At 35.8% G+C, this 22,788-nt stretch overlaps 2 protein-coding genes and 1 non-coding gene across 7 annotated transcripts in view; 1 reads left to right on the top strand and 2 right to left on the bottom strand.

Moving 5' to 3' along the window:
• WWP1 (WW domain containing E3 ubiquitin protein ligase 1) overlaps positions 1–6,616 on the top strand; it is a 112,356-nt gene extending 105,740 nt beyond the window's left edge. For all 3 annotated transcript variants that reach the window (XM_032869089.1, XM_032869088.1, XM_032869090.1), the window contains one exon: positions 5,033–6,616. In XM_032869089.1, the coding sequence (XP_032724980.1) occupies positions 5,033–5,132 (100 nt within the window). In that variant the 3' untranslated portion in view covers positions 5,133–6,616. The remainder of the gene's footprint in view (positions 1–5,032) is intronic.
• LOC116874577 lies at positions 3,941–4,042 on the bottom strand. Its single transcript, XR_004384034.1, has one exon. It is a non-coding gene; the product is annotated as a U6 spliceosomal RNA (small nuclear RNA).
• Positions 6,617–11,382: 4,766 nt separating the features above from the next.
• The window catches only part of RMDN1 (regulator of microtubule dynamics 1), a 48,920-nt gene continuing 37,514 nt past the window's right edge, over positions 11,383–22,788 (bottom strand). The window contains exons 6-10 of one of the 3 annotated variants that reach the window (XM_032869092.1): positions 17,989–18,044; positions 16,250–16,337; positions 14,784–14,814; positions 12,130–12,263; positions 11,383–11,517 (exon numbers count right to left, since the gene is read on the bottom strand). In XM_032869092.1, the coding sequence (XP_032724983.1) occupies positions 11,467–11,517; positions 12,130–12,263; positions 14,784–14,814; positions 16,250–16,337; positions 17,989–18,044 (360 nt within the window). In that variant the 3' untranslated portion in view covers positions 11,383–11,466. Of the gene's footprint in view, positions 11,518–11,701; positions 11,781–12,129; positions 12,264–14,783; positions 14,815–16,086; positions 16,338–17,988; positions 18,045–22,788 lie in introns of those variants that run through there. The other 2 variants (XM_032869093.1, XR_004384001.1) reach the window with 2 other exon arrangements.

The raw sequence follows: 22,788 nt of genomic DNA, 5'->3' as shown, positions 1-22,788 counted from the left end.
CAGAAACTTTTTTTTTTTTTTTTTTAAATATGTGAGACCCATTGTAAGTTACTACTCATTAAAGTAGCTAGAATTTCAGTTTTTAGAATAGACTAATACGGGATTCTTTAACTTGGGAATGATTTGTACTTGGTTACTATAGTAAGAAATGTATCCATTGATGCAACAAGTATTTAGAATCACTACTATGTATAAAATAAGACTGAATAAAGTGCCTTTTATGAAGTCTGTACTCCACTGGGGGAAGGGAACACAGATGACAAGTCAACTATTTGAATACTAAGAAGGTCCTTCAAAGGAAATAAAAAGAACTAGAGGGAACCTACTAGATTGGGTGGTCAGGGAGAGTTCTCGGAAAGGATAATGCTTCAGTCTGATAAATAACATGCTGCAGGAATGAACAGGAAAAGTGCATTCCAAAGACCTTGGAGTAAGAAATCATTTTTCAAGGAAATGAAAGATGACTGGTGTGAATAGCAGTCGTGAGGGGAGGTAGGGATAAAAAGAATTCAGAAGCGTAGGCAGAGGTTAAATTATGTAGAGCTTTCTAGGCTATTATAAGGAACTTAGATTTCACTCCAGGGGCAATTAGAAGCCTTTGAAGAGGCTTAAATAGCAACTAATGAGATTAAGGAAAAATCACTCTGGCAACAGAGGAGGGGGGAATCAGATTCAAGACTGAAGGCAGGGAGATAAGTTGACAGAACTGTTAGAGTCATCCAGGCGAAAGATGAGGATAGCTTTAGGAGATACATGGTTCTTTCAGGAGGTCAGAACTATTTTCATACTAAGCAATTACTTGCCTTTTTATTGTTTGACACTTGAACTTCACAGGTACAAAAGCAACAGTGGGTAAAAATGCTGGTGCCTCAGCAAAAATCAAGACAGTGGCACCAAAATGCTGTCTCTGTTCTTCAGCACTGCACACCTGCAGTTAAAAGCAAGGGGTTAGGGGGAGCCAGTTTCTTTCATGATTGTTCTTCTGAAGCAGCAAAAAAAAAAAAAAAAAAAAAAAAGAAAGAAAAATTAAATCTTGATGCTTGAGTATGTATCTTTTTAATATACTGTAAGACAGAATGGGAAGCCTGCATAAAGCACTTCTACACATGAGAATTGTGGTTGTCTGGAGGGGAAAGATCTTAGCAGCTGAGTTGAAAGCTGAACCAGTTTGCTGTTTTGGTTGTTTTTTAAAGATTTTATTTATTTATTTGACAGATAGCGCAAGCAGGCAGAGCAGCAGGGAGAGGGAGAGGTGGGCTGTCCGCTGAACAGGGATCCCTACTCGGGTCTTGATCGCAGGGCCTTGGTATCATGACCTGAGCCGAAGGCAGGTCATGATACCAACTGAGCCACCCAGGCGCCCCCAGCTTGCTTTTTTAATGGAACGCTGTTTTTGCCAAAACTGTTTACTTGGCAGACATTTTCTTGAAAACTAATGAAGTAATAAGCTTATCACTTCAAAGAAAACAACAGACAGCATTTGTTGGCTATAACGAAAGCTGAAGTTTTGGGTAAAAATTAAAATTTGGGAAAACATAAAGATATCACCCACCATGAGCTTGAAAGCTTCTCAAAACTTCTCTGATTAGATTAGTGGTATTTAACCAATGTAGTTTTTTTTTTTTCTATTACATAATTAACTGTGTCAACATTTGGAAATACTTTATAACTTGGTGAACTGTTCTTTCCAAATGACCGGTGCATGAGGTTAAAAAATCACACATAGGTAAAAGATGTATTCAGAGTATAAGATAAACCATTGGGTTTTATGGAAGTAGGTAGAAAAAGTTCTTTAGGATTTCAGAACTTTATTATGTGTTACCTTGTCAAATTAATACAGTATCTAAGAATAATAGCCACAGTTACCTGAAAAAAATTACTGGAGTACATCTTTATTTTCTAACTGCATATCTATGTGGGACAAAATTTCATATACAATGCAACAAAATAAATGCACACATAAAGTGTGGAAAGGGATCATAACAATAACAATGAAAAATAGAGAACAACAGCCTAGATTAAACTGGTAAATCCAATAAGAGAAACTGTTGAGGCAGGGGAGAGGTCCATAACCAAAGGAGATAGTTGTTCAAGAAAGATGAAAAGAATTGGGATGCTTAGTATAAGCTAAGGAATTGGACTTTGATATCAAACAGGAACACTTATGTTGTTGTAATAGGAGAGGAAGAAAAGTTTGATGTAAACTATAGTTACCACTGTTGGTTTCTTTTTTCTCAAAGTGTAAGATGAGGTCACTGGCTAAGAATGAAGAAAGAAAAACTTTTGAAGAGAAAGAGCTGTCAGATTTATTAGCAAAATACGACTAAAAATGCTGCACAACATTGGACTGCCTACTTGGAACTTTATAAAGTGACACCATCTGTCTAGTTGTAGTATTCTCCCCTCCAGTAACTTTCAGCTGTTAAGGTCCCAGGAATGAAACACTTGAAGGGTGAATTCATAAGGTGTTGGAGTTTTGATTAGTAAGTTCAAAAGAGGGACAGACAGATTTAAAAGTATTTGCAAGGTACTGGTTATAAGGCGGGGCTGTGGATTAAGTACAAAGTAAGGATAGGAAGAGTCTGAAGACAGGCTAGGATGGTGAGAAAGTAACGGGCTAATGTTGCCATTTTAATTGAAGGAAGCTGTAAAGACAATAGAGTTTTTAATTAGACCTTTCCTTTAATTAGAAATTTCCTTTACAAGGTTCAAGGTGTTATCTTGAAGTTAGTAACAAATAGAGGAACAGGTCACTGAAGATGAGAACTGGAAGGCCATGCGTGGCTGTTGCATATCATCCAAGAGAATGAGAGGAGACATGAACCAGGTGCCAGAGCTTTCAGTGAATGAAAGGAATAGGACCAAGAAGTTAACAGAGGAGAGCAAAAAGTTCAGAAAGAAGGTTGCATAGCTAGACTGTGTATGCCTCAGAGGGGAAAAGTTTTGTTGATTGGCCGCAGAAATGTTATGTTTCAGACTAGCTGGATTTTTAGTTAAGGCAAGAGAGGAGTTACTCAGACTGTAGAAAAGTGCAAATCATAAAACAGAAGTTTAGAAGGATGGAATATCTGAGTGGAGGACAGGGAAGAGGTGGGGATTTCATTCAGATGGGTGGAATACTGTTGAGGATCCAGAGACACTCGAGTTTTTAGTAGTAACTAAGGTAAGCAGTGCTACAGTCTATGGTGAAAAGTAGTCTTGATAATTCTCAGAGTTCTGCTATCACCTCCAATGCTTTGCTGCTTATTGAGGTGGTTAACTTGCAGAGCAGTGGTTCCCTTCGACTATATACAGTGATACAGCAAACCAACAGGGTACTGTTTCCTTAATCCATTAATCCACTGGAAGGGTATTAGTGTCTTCCCTTTTTATAGACAAAAATAGCAAATTTGATTTAAAGCTGGAACGAAAAGCTAAACTGAAACTTAAAACAGTATTCTGATAGCCACATAGTAAGTACTTAATAAAAGATGAATAGATTTTAGTATGTCTCCATCCTGTCGCTGATGTCTTAAAACAGAACCCTGTTTTGGATGTTTTCAAGTAATCTACTTTTTTATGTAGTTCAATTCAGCATTTACTAAATGGATCAATGTTGGGAGAGTAGGGAAGACTGCCCCTCATGGGTTTTAGAAACTAATGTAAGAAACCAGTCATCATACAAAGTAAGTGCCAAAATAGAAATAAAAAGAATTTATGGAAAGGATAATTCTTGGAAGGAAGTTGTAACCTTTGGACTGATTCTTAGTGAGAAAAGGTATCCACATTATGAAAGAGCTATAGAACATGTCGTAAGACAGAAAAGTATGTGTTATGCTTAGAGAACATTAAATAAGTGGTAGGGGGCTGTACCAAACAGCATGGCAGGCCTCCTTCCCCCATACCTTCAATCCATAGGAATTAGAAGCAGCAAAGCTTTTTTTTTTTTTTTTTTTTTTTTTTTTTAACGGGACACTGCACGAACTTGCATGTCATTCTGGTGCAGGGGCCATGCTAACCTCTGTTGTTTCAGTTTTAGTGTATGTGCTGCCAAAGAGAGCACAGCAAAGGTTTTTTTAAACTGCCATGTCTTTTGAGGAAAGTATTTCTGGCCATGGTAGAAGGCTAGAGATTCAGTAGAAAGAATGAGTTTGACAAGGCTTTATGTGATGAAAGAATGACAGAATTTGACAAGGCTTTATGTGAAAGATGTAAGAACTCGAAAGTGACAGATTCTTAGTCTAGGACTCTACTGAAAGATATTTTGTTGACCTCTGCTGTCATTGTACCTTGAAGCATGAAGTGGGGGGAGGGGAGAAAGTACATGGTCTGTTTAATGGCTACCATTTAATTTTCTCATATAAAGAGAATAAAGTGGTCTGAGAACACCATTTTATTTGGCTGCCTTGTTTCAAAAGGCTCTCATCAGGTGTTCTGACTCTTATAGAGGAGTTGGGACTGATGGGGTGGTAGGAGGGAACCTGGATAACCTAAAACTTTCTATATGAGAAAATGAAAATAGAGAAAGATTGTAACTACATTAGAGCTATTTCATTGGACACTTAAGAGTGGGAATTGGACCCCCTACCCCCCACCCCGTCAACCCAAATCCAGTTGAACTCAGCACAGGGAATTCTTTGAGTCTGGCAGGATTGAAAAGACCAAAGTTTGTCTTTATTGGCACTCTATCACTATACTAGTTCCCAGAAAAATAACTAATAGATTCTTAATAACTGGTAAGTGAATGAAAGAAAAGGACTCTCTTAAAAACCCAAGAGAAGTTAGGGGGACTTGTGAATTTGTAATTCCAGTGTTCTCTGGGAATTGTTAAAATATTTTTATGAGTACGTCTTCATTTTAGTAGCTTGCCATAAGAAATCTGTATATGTTAATATTAAATAATATAGTAGTACATTTTTAGAATACTTCCAGCAAAATTTTTGTATCTTCCTCTATCCATTTAGTTTTTCAAATGTGCTTTAAGAAATATTGTATTAGAAATCTTTCTCGAGTTTGTTTTATTGAAAACACATCTGTTTTTGTTTTTGTTCAGTTTTAATCGCTTGGATCTACCACCATATAAGAGTTATGAACAACTAAAGGAAAAACTTCTTTTTGCAATAGAAGAGACAGAGGGATTTGGACAAGAATGAATGTGGCTTCTTGTCTTGGAGGAGCTCTTGCATTTAAATACCCCAGCCAAGAAAAATTGCACAGATAGTGTATATATAAGCTGTTCATTCTGTACAGTGAATTTTCTGAACCTCTCAAAGTATAAATGTTTTCCGTTCTTCCACAGAAATATGCAAAACAGTTCATCCTTTTCTACTTTATTTATTGTTCCCTTGAAGTGACTGACCAGGAAAAAGATCATCCTTAAATTTTGAAGCAAGCAAGAGACTTTATTAAAAATAAGTATATCTATATAAGCATATAAGATAGTGGCTCTAGTTTTATAGAGCTCCGAGTATATTAAACATGACAGCCGTTCATTCAAAAAATAATCTGGATTTGCTTTACCTTGTTTCTAGTATCCAGAGGAAAAAGTACAAATTGCTTCATGATCTTCTCCCTTATATAACACCTTTTGAGGGTGTTTAGTTGCATGGCTGTTCAGGAAGGTATTAACGGCTTAGGCCAAATCTTACTTTGAGTATGTTAAAAAATGCTGCTGGCTTTTCTGAAGACAGGCATTTGAACCTGTCAGCTCATTTTAAATAAATACAATAGTTGAAAATTTTCCCTCTTTGCTACATCACTAATACAAAGTAATGAATGAAACCATAATGTACATGTGAGTCATACACTATATCTGATGCCATTTAGTTTATTCTAGAGATTGGAAAGAATTCATTAAGCAGCAAAGAGGTTTGTTTACATGTTACTTTGGGATGCTAGGTATTTGTGGAGTTAAAAAGAATCAGGTACTTAAGTACTTTTGTTTTTAAATCTGTGATGTTCTTTAAATTTAACTCATAATAAATTGATGCAGTTTGATACTTAGGAACATATAATAAGGTAATGTGAACATTTTTGCTTTGTGTTCAGAGTTTTGGTTTTATAAAACCAGATGGACTGAAGAGTTGTATAAGCATTTGAACACGCAAATGAAAACTATTTTCTATTAGTGTTCATATATCCTCATTCCTCTTAAATTCATGAAAATTTTATGATCTGAATTATATAGGCATATTAAAGACTCTTTCGGTCCCCACCCCCCTTTTTACATAGATCATTATTTTTGTCCTAATAACTTTTTAATTTTTCATTATCAAGGGCATTTGCTGAACTACAAAGATGTATAACAAATTAAAATCTGATGTGAATGATATTAATGCTATTTTAGCAAAACTGGGCTTCCTTATTAACAAAAATTGCAATTTCCATTTGTATCATTTCAATATGCAGTGTAAATTTCAGGAAGTTAAAAATTTTTTTATAACCACAAACTGACATCTTACAATGTTATCTGTAACATATTTAACTGCTAAGTACATATGGAAAATACTAGTATACAATTTAATTTCCCTAAACAGTTTTTGTTTTGCCAAAATTTTATTTTTCTACATACTAGATCGTGTTCTGCACTTCTATTCAAAGTTCATAGTAAAGACGAAATAAAGGCAGTGATCCACTATGTTGAATAGACTCCTTTCCCAAATCCTCATCTGACACTGGGCTATCTTGAAGCATAAAGCATTAAAAACAAATACTAATGTATATGACATTATGTGATAGAGGATGACCAGTCTTCAAAGTGGCTACTTAAATTTTACCATAGAAAGCACCACTGCTCAATGAATTTTGCATGACATGACAGAAGTTATTGATAAACATCATTCAGTGGAGGTGAGAATGTGAGTATACCATTTACCAGATTTAATTGAAGACAGGAGGCTTTCAGGGTGCTGGCCCCCCCCACCCCCTCAGTTCAGGTAAGAAATTACTGTGTACCAGTTGAGGCTACACAGAACCCACAGAGACCAAACCAGCTTTCTGAAGAAGGCTCTTTTGGAGAACTCGGAGCGTTCCACCTTTCAAACTCAATAGAAAACCAAGCCTACTGGCAGGATTTTATTATATCTTAATTCATACACTCAAGGGGCGGTGAGAGAAAACCAAGGATGTGGGTTTCCTCTCACCTTCTCTCTTTTCCCATCCTTGTCCTGTGCTGGGCTAGACAGGCTCACTATGCCTGAAATGAAACAGGCAAAGAATGAGGCTCAGAGACAAATTCATATTATTTCATTTCAGTACACTCACCACCACCACCACCACCAAACTGAGCCCAATGAATGGATAAGAGGCACAACATAATTTCTCATTCCATCAATCAGATTAGTTGTCTGTCTTCCTAGGAAAGCAGCTCTAAGTGGCAGTTAAAGCTCAAAGAGTTAATAAACTTTTTAACTTCACAGCCTTCAGTTAATCACCTGCCTATTTTTTTTAAAACTAGATGGCATGGTTATGTGTCAAAATACTATTAGGCAGTACTATTTCTATTAAAAATGACCCTGACTGGTAAGTTCATCTGGACTGGGAAATCTCCTACTTGATAATAAACCACACCTTTGGATTTGCCAGAGGAAATCCATAACTGCATGTCCCTTCTGAGGTCCCTGAGCTGTGACCTGTTCTTGGAGCTGTGTGAATGCTCTGTTAAACAGACTGCTGCTATAAGCTCATCTTCTAAAATGTTAAGGAGTCCTGACATTGACTTGCTGGTTCAACTGTGGTTCCTATCTTAAACCTTCTGAGTAAGACTGGTACGGACTTTGAGTATTTGTTGAACCCTGGTGGATGATATTGCGGAAGTCAAAAATCCTCTCATTTAAATATGTAGATGAGAGAACAAAGGTGGTCTTGTAAATACTCCCAGTTCCTTCTTAATCTTTTGAACTTTAAAGTCAAACTTAAGATAAATGGTCTCAAGGAAAAAGCCCAGACCGTATCAGAGAAGCCTTCTACATTAAGGAGGCTTTTTACTGACTTGTTTACTCCTCAAAGGATAAAACAGTCGACCATTCTCAGGGCAGTGCAGTGGGTCAGAACAAGGCATTCATTAAAAGTTCATGGCCCTTGGCAAAGTTATCCACCCCTCCTTTTATTTCTTCTTCCTATTAAACTTAAGGTACAGTAATGCCCAGGTACACAGAATCCAAAATAAGTTGTATGGTAAATACCTCATGAAGTTTAAAAAAAAAAACCCTCAAATAACAGAAGCAAAAATGTACAACTGAAAAAGTGGCATCTCCTTAAGTCCAAATTTTCTCTCCCAAATCTCAGCCAAGAAGAATACAATCAGATAACTGCATTTAAAAATACTTACTGATAACAGTATATACTTTATGTATTCTCTTTCATCCTCACAACTCCTAAGGTTTGGTGTGTTTTTGCTTTTTCTTCGTTGTAATGATGCTTATTTTATAGATAAGTGAGTCATTTTTACAAAATTCATAGTTCACTGGATTAAATTCTCAATTGGGAAAATTTTGCTATTAATGGAGAGCTTTCAGATTTTTTATAAAGGAAGTAAACATATCCGTAAGGCGAGGTAATTATAATTACCTATAGCCCTTGTCGGTAATATGTTTACAAGACAGACGACTACAAACTTACGTTCACATCATGCGTGTGGGGAAATAAGCATCTCCAGCTAGCAGTCACATCTGGAACACACACAGTTAAGTAGGGACTGCACAGGAGGGAGAATAATGGGGTCCGAGGATTTGTTCCCAGAAGTAATAGGTCTCAACTGTGAGTGAGGAAATGCCAAGAACCAGTGTAAGACCTGGTGAATCAGACCCCTGGGAAGTCAAAAGGAAGAGACAAAGTGCACACAATCAGACTCTTAGGAATGTATGGCATCTTGGTGAAGGGAGCTAGCTATCCCTTAGTTTATAAGGGGGGAAAAAGGGAAGATAATAGCTCTATAAATTAGGACCCAGCAACTGTACTCCTGGGTGTTAATATAACCTGTACCCAATGTTCATAGGAGTCAAAGACTGGAAACAACCTACATGACCTTCAGTGAATGGTTAAATGGGTACATTTATACCATGAAATATAATCAACAGTATAACAGAATCAACTGACTATATGCAGATGGATTTCAAAGAAATTACATCAAATGAAAAAGGCCAGTTCTCAAAAGGTCACATAATCTGATTCCATTTATATAACAGTATTGAAATTGGTGGTTGCCAGGATTAGGGATGGTGGTAAGGAGGAAAAGTGGTGGATGGATGTGACCATAAAGGGCTAGCATAGCAGTAGGGATTTACACAATTTGGTGAAACAGTTCCATATCTTGATTGTAGCCGCAGTTTAAAAAAAAACACATACTGACAAAATTACATAGAACACATACACAAGTGAGGGCATTTAGAAGTAAAATCTGAGTAAGATTTATGGGCTATACCAATTAACCTGATTTTCAACTTGGAGGCAGAGGTTTACCTCTGGGACCGCTCTATTTCCTCCCCACTCCCAAACTTCCTATGAATCTATAATGATTACAAAGCAAAACAATTTTTTAAGCATTATAGAGTATCAGAAGACAGACCCCACCCATAAAAGGCTTTATTACTGAAAGATACCTCATTTCACAAAAACTCCTTCATAGAGGTTATTCTTGAACAAATCAAAATCCTTCACCTCCCATTTGATACCTGGTATTGCAGGTAACACAAAACACACACACACACACACACACACCAGAAAATACTGAAAGTCGCTCTAGTGAAAAGGAAGAATTTCATATGAAGATACTCAAAACAGAAGAAAACATTCTTTAACACAATATACTAATGAATTAAATGTAAGTAACTATCAAAACTAAAAAATCAAATTAAAAATTAAAAAAATCAAAATCAACTCAAATTTAAAAACTCAGAACTGGACAAACTACATGAAAATGTGAAATGCCTGCTGATTGAAATCAGGGGAAATAATGGAAGAAAAAGACAAACATCTCAAGTGAAGACAAAAGGTATCTGAGGAAGAAAACAATAGAGACATGGAAGACAGAAATTCAAAGAGCCAAGCAAATGAAACGGAAAGAGGTAAAAAATCAGAGAAGTGATAAAAAATTAGGGAAAGAAGATCAAATTACATAAAATTAGAGTCACTGAAAAGATGAAACAGTGGTTCCCAAAGTGGGGTACAGCAAATCTGGAATGAGAGAGAATCTAAGATGACTGGCCTTTTCAAAAAAAAATCAATGAATGGTGGGATTAAAAAAAAAAATGGGAGAATTCTTCTAGAGTTTTAAAAACTAAGGCCGAAAATCAAATACAATGTATGGTTGATTGGATCCTGGTTTTTAAAATTGGTAAGACATTCCTGGGACATTTGAGAAAATACGAATATGGCTGGTATCAGAAGATGGTTTTAAAGAATTACTGTTAACTTTTTGTTGTGCTAATGGGTTTTTGTTTAGAAGGATGTTATTCTGAGACAATGCATGCTTAAGTACTTAGGGATGAAGTATGTTGTCTACAATTTCAAAAGTTTAGAAATACACAAACACACACACACACACACACACACACAAAACCAGTAAAATATAGCTGAAGATTAGCAATTGGAGATGGGTATATAGAGTCCAGGACTTTCATTTTCCTTTTTGATTGAAAATATGCATGACAACACAAACAGCCCACACCCTCACGGTTCACTGTTAACTTTACAATTCCCCAACTCCCTTGGGGGAAAACCCACCTATGCACGCACTCTTGATTTATCTAAGTGATTCAAAGGATTCAAGATAATCCTTTTTATAAACAGTTCTGCAGCCTCACGTAATAATACGGTCCTGCCTATGTAAAACATCATCATTTCTGTTTCACCCTGAGTTCTGTGTTCCTTTCACCACATTAGGGAAGAGAATCTGGGCTTAGTCAAGTAACAAAATCAATCCTTCACTTGTAAGACCATGTCACATTAAAAAAACAAACAAACAAAAAAACACTCCATTTTCTGTCCTCTCCTGACTTAAGTTTTTTCCTTACACAGGTTGGTTCCAAGATCCATCATTTAACTACTTTATACCAAGAACCCTCAACATCCTAACCTCCTAATTTTCACTGCACCTTCTCTGCAAGATCTCAACTTTGCATCAGTCCAATTTGGCAATGCACACCCCCCAAAGAAGCCTCTTCCACAAAGCTTTTTCTTTTCTTGATCTCCCATTCTGATGTGATCCATCCTCCTCAGAAATCTTACACCACTTTGTATTGCTAGTGTCCTAAATGTGCAGTATCTCTGCCTCTGAGCCAGGGAGAAGTCTCTACCAATTTTTTGGTAATTATTTCTTTTGCCTTGTTGTCTGTGAAGAAACTTAGAATTTTGTACATTTAATTTGTTAAGTGGTCACATTAAAAGAAAACAGCCATAGAACAGTTACAGTTCACATATTATCTTTGTAATTTCATGAAAAGGCAATGTTTCTTAGATATTTCGTGGGCTTTCTTCTCTGAAAAATTCTCAATTCTTGGCACTGAAACCTGTAAGCAACTGAGCAGCTTCTGTCTGTATCTAAAATGGAAAAATATGTGTTATAAATAAACAGTATGGCATAGATACCAACTTGCAAAACCTAGTAAGTTCATAAAGCGGGCTGTGGTTTCTAAGCGTTCCCACCAGGAGACAGCACATTATGAGAATAAAACAGGAACTGGGTGAGACTCTTAAGAGAATTCGTCCACATTAGTACACATCATGTGCCTTTTATTGTAGAAATCTTATTTGATCTGTCACGTATGTCAAACAGGAATAAGGCAGCAAGTAATTTATAATCTCTATGACAGTAACTAAATACTATATAGAAATAGAAATGTTAATGAGTTCAAAATGAACAGTTTTCAACAAGATACATTTAGACAAATTATACTTTTAAAGTTGTTCCTAATTCACCCTTACTTAATAGTCCCTCAGCAGAAACCTATCTGCCTTTATTTATTTTAAAGATTTTATTTATTTGACAGAGATCACAAAGGCAGAGGGGCAGGCAGAAGAAGAGGGGGGGAAGCAGGCCCAATGCGGGGCTCGATCCCAGGACCCTGAGATCATGACCTGAGCAGAAGGCAGAGGCTTTAACCCACTGAGCCACCCAGGTGCCCCTGCCTTAATTTATTGGAGATACTTTACCTGTTTATCTTCCTCTGTGTGTGCCGGATAGTCCTTGGCTTTCATTAGCCAGAAGGCAGCAAGCTTTTTATTGTGTAACTTCAAATAGGTCTTTCCTAAAAGCAGCAAGTTTTTGCTGTAGAAATTTGGATCCACTACACATAAGAAAGAAAAATTTATCTTAGATGAATAGAGTTGTTAATTTCTTCAGTCTAAATTCCAATAATATATTTGTGTGGTCATATAAGATTAGGCTAACTAGAATTCTCTTTTGTTCAACTATTCCAATCTCAAATATTAGTTAAGTACCATTATTCAATGTCTCTTAATGTGCTAGGCATTCTATTACATTTCTCATTTTTATACAATTTTATAAAGTAGGTACTCCATTTAATAGATGAGAAACTGAAGTACCTGACAGAATGTATCCTCTCTAAACAGACAGGGGTTTTCTTTTTATTAATGTCTTTTATCACCTGCTATATCCTAATTACCTAGGTCATAACATGGACCCAATACATACTTACTGTATGAGCAAATGAAATCATGATATATATGCAGTTGACCCTTGAACAATGCAGTTTTGAATTATGCACGTCCAAATATATGCAGGGTTTTTTCCCCATAAATACAGTAAAGTGCTGCAACTGTATTTTCTCTTACTTTTAACATTTAATTTTCTCTAGCTTACTATACTGGAATACAGTCTATAATACATGGAACATACAAAATACATTTTAAACAACTGTTTAAAGTTCTGGTCAGTGGTAGAATATTTAAGGAGTTAGCTTTGAGGGGAACCAAAAGTTAGTTATATGCAGATTTTCAACTATGCAGGTGGCCATGTACCCCTTTACCATTGTTTAAGGGTCAGGTGTACATACATACATTTGATTAATATTTACTAAATGTGGGTTATACAGATTTAACAAAGACTCTGTTCTTTTGAAATCCATCATGAAGATGAGAGACAAAAGAGGATTAAAATGTAACAGAAAAATGAAAGGGATGCTTTGACAGATGTACACATTTTAAAGTGCTATGAGAAACCAACGAGAAACTAAGAAGTTACATCTGGGCTGCCTTGGCAGCTGAACAGGATTTTAACAGAAAAACAGAACATTCTTGGCCCAGGGAAAACTGAACAAAAAGCCGATGAAAGCATGGGACAGTCTCACTAACTTCATTAATTCTTTATACAGATTCCTCTTATCAACTGGGACCTTCTATATTTAATGCATACTTTTCCCTGGATATAATTTATGGTTAACTCCATTTGCTCCTTAACCCAAAATTGTTTTACTTCTTTAATCTGAACGTATTTATGAGGTGGTGTGTAGATGTACTTAAGGTTTCCTTAGGGTTCATCCATTCATCTGTTTAATATTGTCATTCACCAAATTTAATAGCATTATGCTAAGCACTGAGGAAAACTGAGCAAAACAACAAAGTCTGCATCATCCCCATATTTAGTCTTCGACATGTAAACAATACTCACAACTCACATACTCATACTACGGTGTGATAAGGGCTATGATGAGAAAAGTAACAGGTACTTAAGAGCCTAGGAGGAGCTTCTGAACCAGATATGGTTCAGACCACCTGGAAGAACTGACCTACAGTGTTAAAACCTCAAGGATGACTGGAGTTACTGACCATGTTTTTCTTAAAATTCACTAAGGCTCTATTTCTATTTTGCAGTTATGCTTCTAAATCCCTTTGAGGACATTTTATTCCCAGATTCATATTCATGATATAAAAACTATGATCATAAGAGGTTATCAGCAAAAGGCATAACAGAACAAACAAGAATATATTACTAACATGGTTTAACATTCAGACACCACTCTTCAGAAGAAATTAAAAAAATAAATGCTTTGCTATCCTAAAAGCATCTGAACAAGTCCATATGAGTAGGCTCTCTAATACACAGGCTTTAATTTTCTTCTAATTTTACAGAAATAGAATTGCAGTGTTTTTTTTGGTGTATTTCGTAACATATGCTTATGTCCTTTACTCTTCTAGTTTGTGCTACTAATATTAAAAAGGATGAACTTAGGATGGCTGATGTCAGTTTTGTACACTGGCCATTTCTTCAAAGCCAGAGTGACATGAAACTTCATAAAAGACGACAATATTTGCAACGAAGCAAAAACTGGCTTGTTTTAAAAACAAGATTTCTCATCTAAATGCTCTTTAAAGAGAAAGGGTAAATCTTAGAAAAAAAATTAAACTTTTTGTAATGTGACATATTAACTAGACTTGATTTTATAATCACTTTACAACATGTGCAATTATTGAATCCTTACGCTGTACACCTGAAACTAATGTTGTCAATTATACCTCAAAAAAAAACTTTAACTAAACATTTAAATAAATTAATGATTCTAAACGGCTGTATAATCTTGGAATAACACAGTTAACTTGTCAAAGCCTCTTCTCAGAAAGCTGAATCATATCAAATAAAGGACCATTCCAGAACTGTCGTTCTAAACTCAGTAGCAGTCTACTTCTTACTCTGTGATCTTTATAAAATAAAGACTAAAAATTGTTTGATAATGTTTAGTGCAAAGAGAAGTATATTAGAATAAGTAACATTTTTGTTTTAAAAATGCCTATTATAAAGCACTCATACAATTTTAGCTATATTAGTATATGAAATAGAAAAATGTTACCTTGCTCTGCCCTGTGAAAGTAGCCTAATGCCTGTTAAAAACACGAAGAGTCCAAACATAATGAAAACAGAATCAATATTTAAAAAAATATTTCTTCAAAAGTCAGGAAGTAAATTAAAACATATTAAAATAAAGGTCAACTTATCAACAGTGAAAGTTAACACAGCAAAATTGAACGTTTTTAAATCATCAGAGCACAGATTACAGGAGATGGACAACTTCTAGTAATAATTTGATTGCTATTTAGAACTTGAACCAAACCAGCATCAAGTGCAGAGAAGAAAGAACATTACCATATGCAGTTCAGCTACTTTGATCCTTCTTAAGTCTTAACAGTCACTACCCGTAAAAACTTAGTAAAATCAAAAGCTAAATTTACTCAGTGATACATAGGTTGTACCAATAAACTTTTAAAAGTCCTTTATTATTGAAATTCAAACATAAAATGTTATTGAGTCTGAAACTTTTTTGTCCCACTTAAGCTGTTTTATAAAGTATGATTTCCTAGAAACATAACTGATTTGTTATAGTAGAGCCAAATGTATCTTTTTTCCTTAGAATACATTATTTTTAATAATACATATTCCCAACTGTGTTCTGAATATTCAGTTAATATTTTTATTTTTTAAATTTTTTTATTTATTAAAGATTTTATTTATTTATTTGACAGACATCACAAGTAAGCTGAGAGGCAGGTAGAGAGAGAGGGGAGGAAGGATCTCCGCTGAGCAGAGAGCCCGATGCGGGACTCCATCCCAGGACCCTGGGATCATGACCCGAGCCGAAGGCAGAGGCTTTAACCCACTGAGCCACCCAGGCGCCCATCAGCTAAATATTTTAATATTAAATTCTACACCATAGCCTGCCAGAAGAAAAAATAGCTCCTTGTCATGATACAAGTACTAGGAAAGCTTTTTCAGTGGCCTTATTTCCTTACTCTGAACATTTTAGTGGTGTAAGTTAGTGTTTGCCCAGAAATCCCTTTCAAATTTTATTTTCAACAAGAAAAGCAAAAGGCCTTAAAAATATGAGCATATAAGCCTTGCAACCCTGCTTTCTAAAAAAGTTATAAATTACTCTTCCTTTATCTATACAAATACGTGATTTCCCAGGTAAATTACTGTTAATGTGTAGAACACGTATCTAAAACTCATGTTGAGTAACAGCTGCTGAATTTATTCCATTTTATGACTTTTATACGGTGTGGATTTCAAATAGAAAACAATGGTAGATTTTTGGCACGAGCTATTACAACTGACATTATACCAGAATCATCAGCCACTCACCTAAATAAAACACTCACCAGTCATTGATTATAAGTATTAAGCCTTTGTGATAAGATTGCTGCACTGGATGGTTAGAAACATGCTCAAAGGCCTCACGGCTCAGAGCTGCAGATCTGGACACTGTAGAATGGCACTGCAGTTAAGAAATCAGTACTAACTTAACAAAGGACAGCACTCTACCTCCTCATAGGTGGAACTAGGAGGAGTTGCAAACAGCACTTTAGCAATTCTTCTCTGATACCAAGGCATTTCAGCAAATGTGTAACACCTATAGAGAAAAAACAGACCTCTCAGTTGCATCTTTTTTCCTCCTACAGAAAAACTAAGCATCTTAACAGATAAAAAGATAGTTTCTTCTGTTGGTATGTTTAAACAATTTGCCCTTTACATAACATCCAATAGGTTAATATTCCCAATGAATTACCCAGACTGATTTATATTGATCCATCAATTAGGATGTGTTCTGTGATTAAATACAAGTAAGCAACAGCACTAGTAATGAAAACACAGTATTTGTTGTTCATCACTCAGTGCTCACTCTGTTCCAGGTGCTCGGTGATTATCTCTCATTTACTCCTTACAAGGAACTAAATAAGTTAGGATCATTACCCCTATTTTTTTAGGTAAGAAAAACTAAGAGTAGTTAAAAAAAAAAACCAACAAAACTAAACATGGTATGTATAAATAACAATGGCAAAAAACAATTTAAGTCTGCCTACTAAAAAGAGTAAGGCAAATGATTAACATCCAACGATCTTGACAACTTTCTGATACAGGTAGGGAAAAAAGTACTGCATCTTTGACTAAGGGTCTGAACTCCTGAGGGAGCAACTGTATCTCATTCTTGGTTACTCCCTAGCACTGTCTAGCCATTATCATTAGTTAGTTTAATATTGTCCTTTGTCCTGAAGGATATTTAACTCCTTTTTAAGAATCCTTTTAAGAATCAGATACAGGGGGTCCCTGGGTGCTCAGTGGGTTAAGCCTCTGCCTTTGGCTCAGGTCATGATCTCAGGGTCCTGGGATCAAGCCACACACCTGGCACTCTGCTCAGCAGGGAACCTGCTTCCTCCTCTATCTCTCTGCCTGCCTCTCTGCCTACTTATGATCCTTCTCTTTCTGTCAAATAAATAAATAAAATCTTAAAAAAAAAAAAAAAAGAATCAGATACAGGAGGGCGCCCGGGTGGCTCAGTGGGTTAAGCCTCTGCCTTCGGCTCAGGTCATGATCCCAGGGTCCTGGGATCCAGCCCCGAATCGGGCTCTCCGCTCAGCGGGGAGCCTGCTTCCTCCTCTCTCTCTCTGGCTGCCTCTCTGCCTACTTGTGATCTGTCAAATAAATAAATAAAATCTTAAAAAAAAAATCAGATACAGGGCTGTCTACACCATTTATTTATAAGACAATAAAATACTCAGGTCTGCGAACTACACCCACCCAAAGAAAACAGCAGCAAACCTGTCTCAAGTTTGCTGCTCATACCAGCAAAATAATGCTATACACTGGACAAATGGAAAGATACTGAAAGTCAGATTATTTTATTCCTCAGATGAGTCAGACTGTATTTGACAGGCCTTGAAGATGCAAAGACCCTCTTAGGGCATCGAACTGTATTGCCATATAGTTAGATTAATCCAATTTCATTTAGCCTTGTAAGTAAAAACAGTCTTTCCTAACAAAAGGAATTTCAGTCTAGCAAAAATTTTAATGCCTTTTTCATTTTAACATATATTTCTAAATGAGTTACAATGGTTAACATCACAATCAAACTTAGTGATACATCACAACTACTAGTTAATATAATGAACTGAACACTCATGAATGCCAAATACTTTTAAATACTTTACATCTTGGTATTATATACTACAAAATAAGATCATAGTAACTACCACTGAAATATTTATTTAAAGAAATGTTCTTACCAAATACCCATAAGGTGAATTGAGGTAGCATCTTTTGGGTTCAGTTCAATTGCTTTCTAACAAGAAATAAGAAAGTCAATCATACTTGTTTTCTAAACACAAATGAGTACTATGTTTGCTGAAAAAGTCATGATAAAAAAATTTTTTTTGGCAACCCTACATTTCAATTCTTCCATGATAATACCAATTCTTTCCCCTCTTCATTCTTCAATGTGATTAAATTCATTTCAATACACTGTTAATGACTTGTATTAGAGTTAACTCTTACAAAGTTCAGCAACTAACAGGATTTATCAGTATGAGAAAAAACATGAAATTTTTAAATGAATCTGATTTTGAAAACTAATCTATAGTTCTCAATGTTCTAGATTAGAGGAAAAATAAGGAGGTTCTTTTTTGCAAGTTCTACATGAATACTGGACTAAATGGTATTCTTTCCTTAAAGGAGAACAAAGTACTTAATACTTTTACAAAGTTTCTTCCTTTATGTACGTTTTGTTCAACTTCATCTATACTCAACAAAGGAAAAAAAAATACTAATTTACAGAATTTATTAGTAAAATAATTATGTACAATGTAATACATTGATAGTCTTCCTAATTTCAATTTACTACATGAAAGTCCTATGTGAATTAATGTGAAGCATCAACTACGGAACAACTTTAAAGCAACTATTTCTCCTTTTACCCATTATTTTGTTGAAAGTCTCTGAGAAACATCTCAGATTAATGTTAATCCTATTAAAAATAAGAGATCCTTCTAAAAAAAACCTGAGACCTCCTATCTTGTGTTTTTCTGTAAACCCACATTTTCATTTCAGTCAGTAATGTGTAAGATACACATTTTGAAGTATTTGTATTGGTTACCAGTAGGGTCTCTGAAGCTAGACTACCAGGGTTCAGATCACAGCTCCAAGTTTTCACCTTGGCAAGTTCTCTCTTCTTGCCATGCCTGAGTTTGCTGTTTTATAGAATTGATAGAGTAATATACCTACATTATAGAGTTGTGCTAAATATTAAATGAGCAAGTAACAGGAGGTACTTAACACAGTAATATCTTCTATAACCAGCATAATTTTACTTTTCAAAAGTACCACTTAATTTATTACTGATGCTGATGAATGGTAGCAGTAGTAGAGGTAATAGCTAGAATAAGGCTAATAACCAGGTATGACTTAGCAGAAATCTTGCTTCATTAATATGAATAAAGAATCAGCACTGACTTTATTTTACTTTTCCATTAAACAGTGATATGAGTCATAGCAAAATATGTCTTAAAATATACACAACTTATACACTAAGAAACCTTTCCTAATTAGAGTTCCACTAGAAAATTAAACCCTACAAAAAATTGTATGAATAACTGTTTTCTTCAATCTACCAAGAATGGTACAGAGCTAGTCCCATTCTAGATGCAAGGGAGAGAAGTTAATTCAGAACATGCAGTGGATGCCTTGGGGAATTTAATTTTCTTATGGGATGGGTTGAGAGAGACTACTCTCAAGCAAACACTTTCTTTTTTAATTCTTCCCATTAGTTTGTTTTCAAAACAATCCAAAGATAGGGGCACCTAGCTGGCTCAGTCAGAGGACCATGCTTGAGCCCCATGTTGGATGTAGAGATTACTTAAAATCTTAAAAAAACAACAAAAATAACCCAAAGATGATAATTCCTTATGGTTTTAAATATAATAATGGAATTAGGAATAATAGTATAAATGATCTTTTTAGTATATAAATACTAAATACTATCATTTTTAAAATATACTTAATACATACACATTTGAGATCTGCAAAACATCGATTTTTTTTTTTTAAGATTTTATTATTTATTGACAGAGGAAGAAGCAGACTCCCCACTGAGCAGAGAGCCCAATGTGGAGTTCAATCCCGGGAACCTGGCTCATGAACTGAGCTGAAGGCAGATGCTTAATCAACTGAGCCACTCAGGTGTCCCAAAATACTAGTTTTTAAAAAATAATCTATAGTCTCTGTTTCCACTAATATATTTTTTGCAATTTTTTCATGATTTATATTGGAAGATATTTGTCATATATTCTACACACTATGGCACAATAACTCAGGTGATTTATTTAATGCCACTGAGCAAATTATGACATTTCACAGAATCTAAGATACCATGAAAATTACTACATATCATTTTTTATCACTAAAAAGAAAAAAGCACTGCCTATTAAAAGATACCACTGATTATATAATGCATGTGATTTCAAAGGTCTTACAATGTGAAAAAGTTGCATATTATTAAACTGAAAAATATGTATGTATATGCATACACACACATACACGAGTCTGTGTATATATACTACTGATGCCAGAATAAAAGCTAGATGTCCTGACTCCCAGTCCAATGTTCTTTTCTATTACCCACTGTGTCAAACAGGAATTGAGACTATTACCATAAAATTCAGAAAAGCTATTAGCTTATTTAGCATTCTACCTATTAATGTTTCCATCATATTCTCTTCCTTTGTATTTTTTTTAATTTATAGAAAATTTATTTTTATTATTTCAAAACCATCTACTTAATTCTTTTGGCTCTGAACATTATACTTTAAGGGGAAATTGACTATTATGGCTGTACTTTGTTATACACATTTATGGTAATTTCAGCTTTTAATCTTTTTTTAAAATTTCTTTACAGCGTAACAGTATTCATTGTTTTTTGCACCACACCCAGTGCTCCATGCAGTATGTGCCCTCCCTAATACCCACCACCTGGTTCCCCCAACCCCCCCCCCCCCCCCCCCGCCCCTTCAAAACCCTCAGGTTGTTTTTCAGAGTCCATAGTCTCTCATGGCTCATCTCCCCCTCCAACTCCCGTCTCCTCTCCATCTCCCCATGTCCTCCATGTCATTTGTTATGCACCACAAATAAGTGAAACCGTATGATAATTGACTCTCTCTGCTTGACTTATTTCACTCAGCATCATCTCTTCCAGTCCCATCCATGTTGCTATAAAAGTTGGGTATTCATCCTTTCTGATGGAGGCATAATACTCCATAGTGTATAGGGACCACATCTTCCTTATCCATTTGTCCATTGAAGGGCATCTTGGTTCTTTCCACAGTTTGGCAACCGTGGCCATTGCTGCTATAAACATTGGGGTACAGATGGCCCTTCTTTTCACTACATCTGTATCTTTGGGGTAAATACCCAGTAGTGCAATTGCAGGGTCATATGGAAGCTCTATTTTTAATTTCTTGAGGAATCTCCACACTGTTCTCCAAAGTGGCTGCACCAACTTGCATTCCCACCAACAGTCTAAGAGGGTTCCCCTTTCTCCACATCCTCTCCAACACATGCTGTTTCCTGCCTTGCTAATTTTGGCCATTCTAAATGGTGTAAGGTGGTATCTCAATGTGGTTTTAATTTGAATCTGCCTATGATGGGAGCCACCCTTGATGGCCAGTGATGATGAACATTTTTTCATGTGTCTGATAGCCATTTGTATGTCTTCACTGGAGAAGTGTTTGTTCATATCTTTTGCCCATTTTTTGATATGATTATCTGTTTTGTGTGTGTTGAGTTTGAGGAGTTCGTTATAGATCCTGGATATCAACCTTTTGTCTGTACTGTCATTTGCAAATATCTTCTCCCATTCCGTGGGTTGCCTCTTTGTTTTCTTGACTGTTTCCTTTGCTTCCTGTGCAGAAGCTTTTGATCTTGATGAAGTCCCAAAAGTTCATTTTCGCTTTTGTTTCCTTTGCCTTTGGAGATATATCTTGAAAGAAGTTGCTGTGGCTGATATCAAAGAGGTTACTGCCTATGTTCTCCTCTAGGATTCTGATGGATTCCCGTCTCAAGTTGAGGTCTTTTATCCATTTCGAGTTTATCTTTGTGTACGGTGTAAGAATATGGTCGAGTTTCATTCTTCTGCATATAGCTGTCCAGTTTCCCCAGCACCATTTATTGAAGAGACTGTCTTTTTTCCACTGTATATTTTTTCCTGTTTTGTTGAAGATTATTTGACCACAGAGTTGAGGGTCCACATCTGGGCTCTCTACTCTGTTCCACTGGTCTATGTGTCCGTTTTTATGCCAGTACCATGCTGTCTTGGTGATCACAGCTTTGTAGTAAAGCTTGAAATCAGGTAACGTGATGCCACCAGTTTTGTTTTTCAACATTTCCTTAGCGATTCGGGGTCTCTTCTGATTCCATACAAATTTTAGGATTATTTGCTCCCGCTCTTTGAAAAATACCAGTGGATTTTTGATCGGAATGGCATTAAAAGTATATATAGATTGCTCTAGGCAGGATAGACATTTTAACAATGTTGATTCTTCCGATCCAAGAGCATGGAATGGTCTTCCATCTTTTTGTGTCTTCTTCAATTTCTTTCATGAGTGTTCTGTAGTTCCTTGAGTACAGATCCTTTACCTCTTTGGTTAGGTTTATTCCCAGGTTATCTTATGGTTCTTGGTGCTATAGTAAATGAACTCGATTCTCTAATTTCCCTTTCTGTATTTTCATTGTTAGTGTTTAAGAAAGCCACTGATTTCTGTACATTGACTTTATATCCTGCCACGTTGCTGAATTGCTGTATGAGTTCCAGTCATTTGGGGGTGGAGTCTTTTGGATTTTCCATATAAAGAATCATGTCATCTGCAAAGAGAGAAAGTGTGACTTCTTCATTGCCAATTTGGATACCTTTTATTTCTCTTTGTTGTCTGATTGCTGTTGCTAGGACTTCTAATACTATGTTGAACAAGAGTGGTAAGAATGGGCATCCTTGTCATGTTCCTGATCTCAGCGGGAAGGCTGCAAGCTTTTTCCCATTG

The sequence above is a fragment of the Lontra canadensis genome, unplaced genomic scaffold, assembly GCF_010015895.1.
Source record: "Lontra canadensis isolate GAN:19392208 unplaced genomic scaffold, GSC_riverotter_1.0 scaffold37, whole genome shotgun sequence".
NCBI lineage: Eukaryota > Metazoa > Chordata > Mammalia > Carnivora > Mustelidae > Lontra > Lontra canadensis.
Note: the sequence above shows the minus strand (reverse complement) of the source record. Positions and strands in the feature narration are given on the sequence as shown.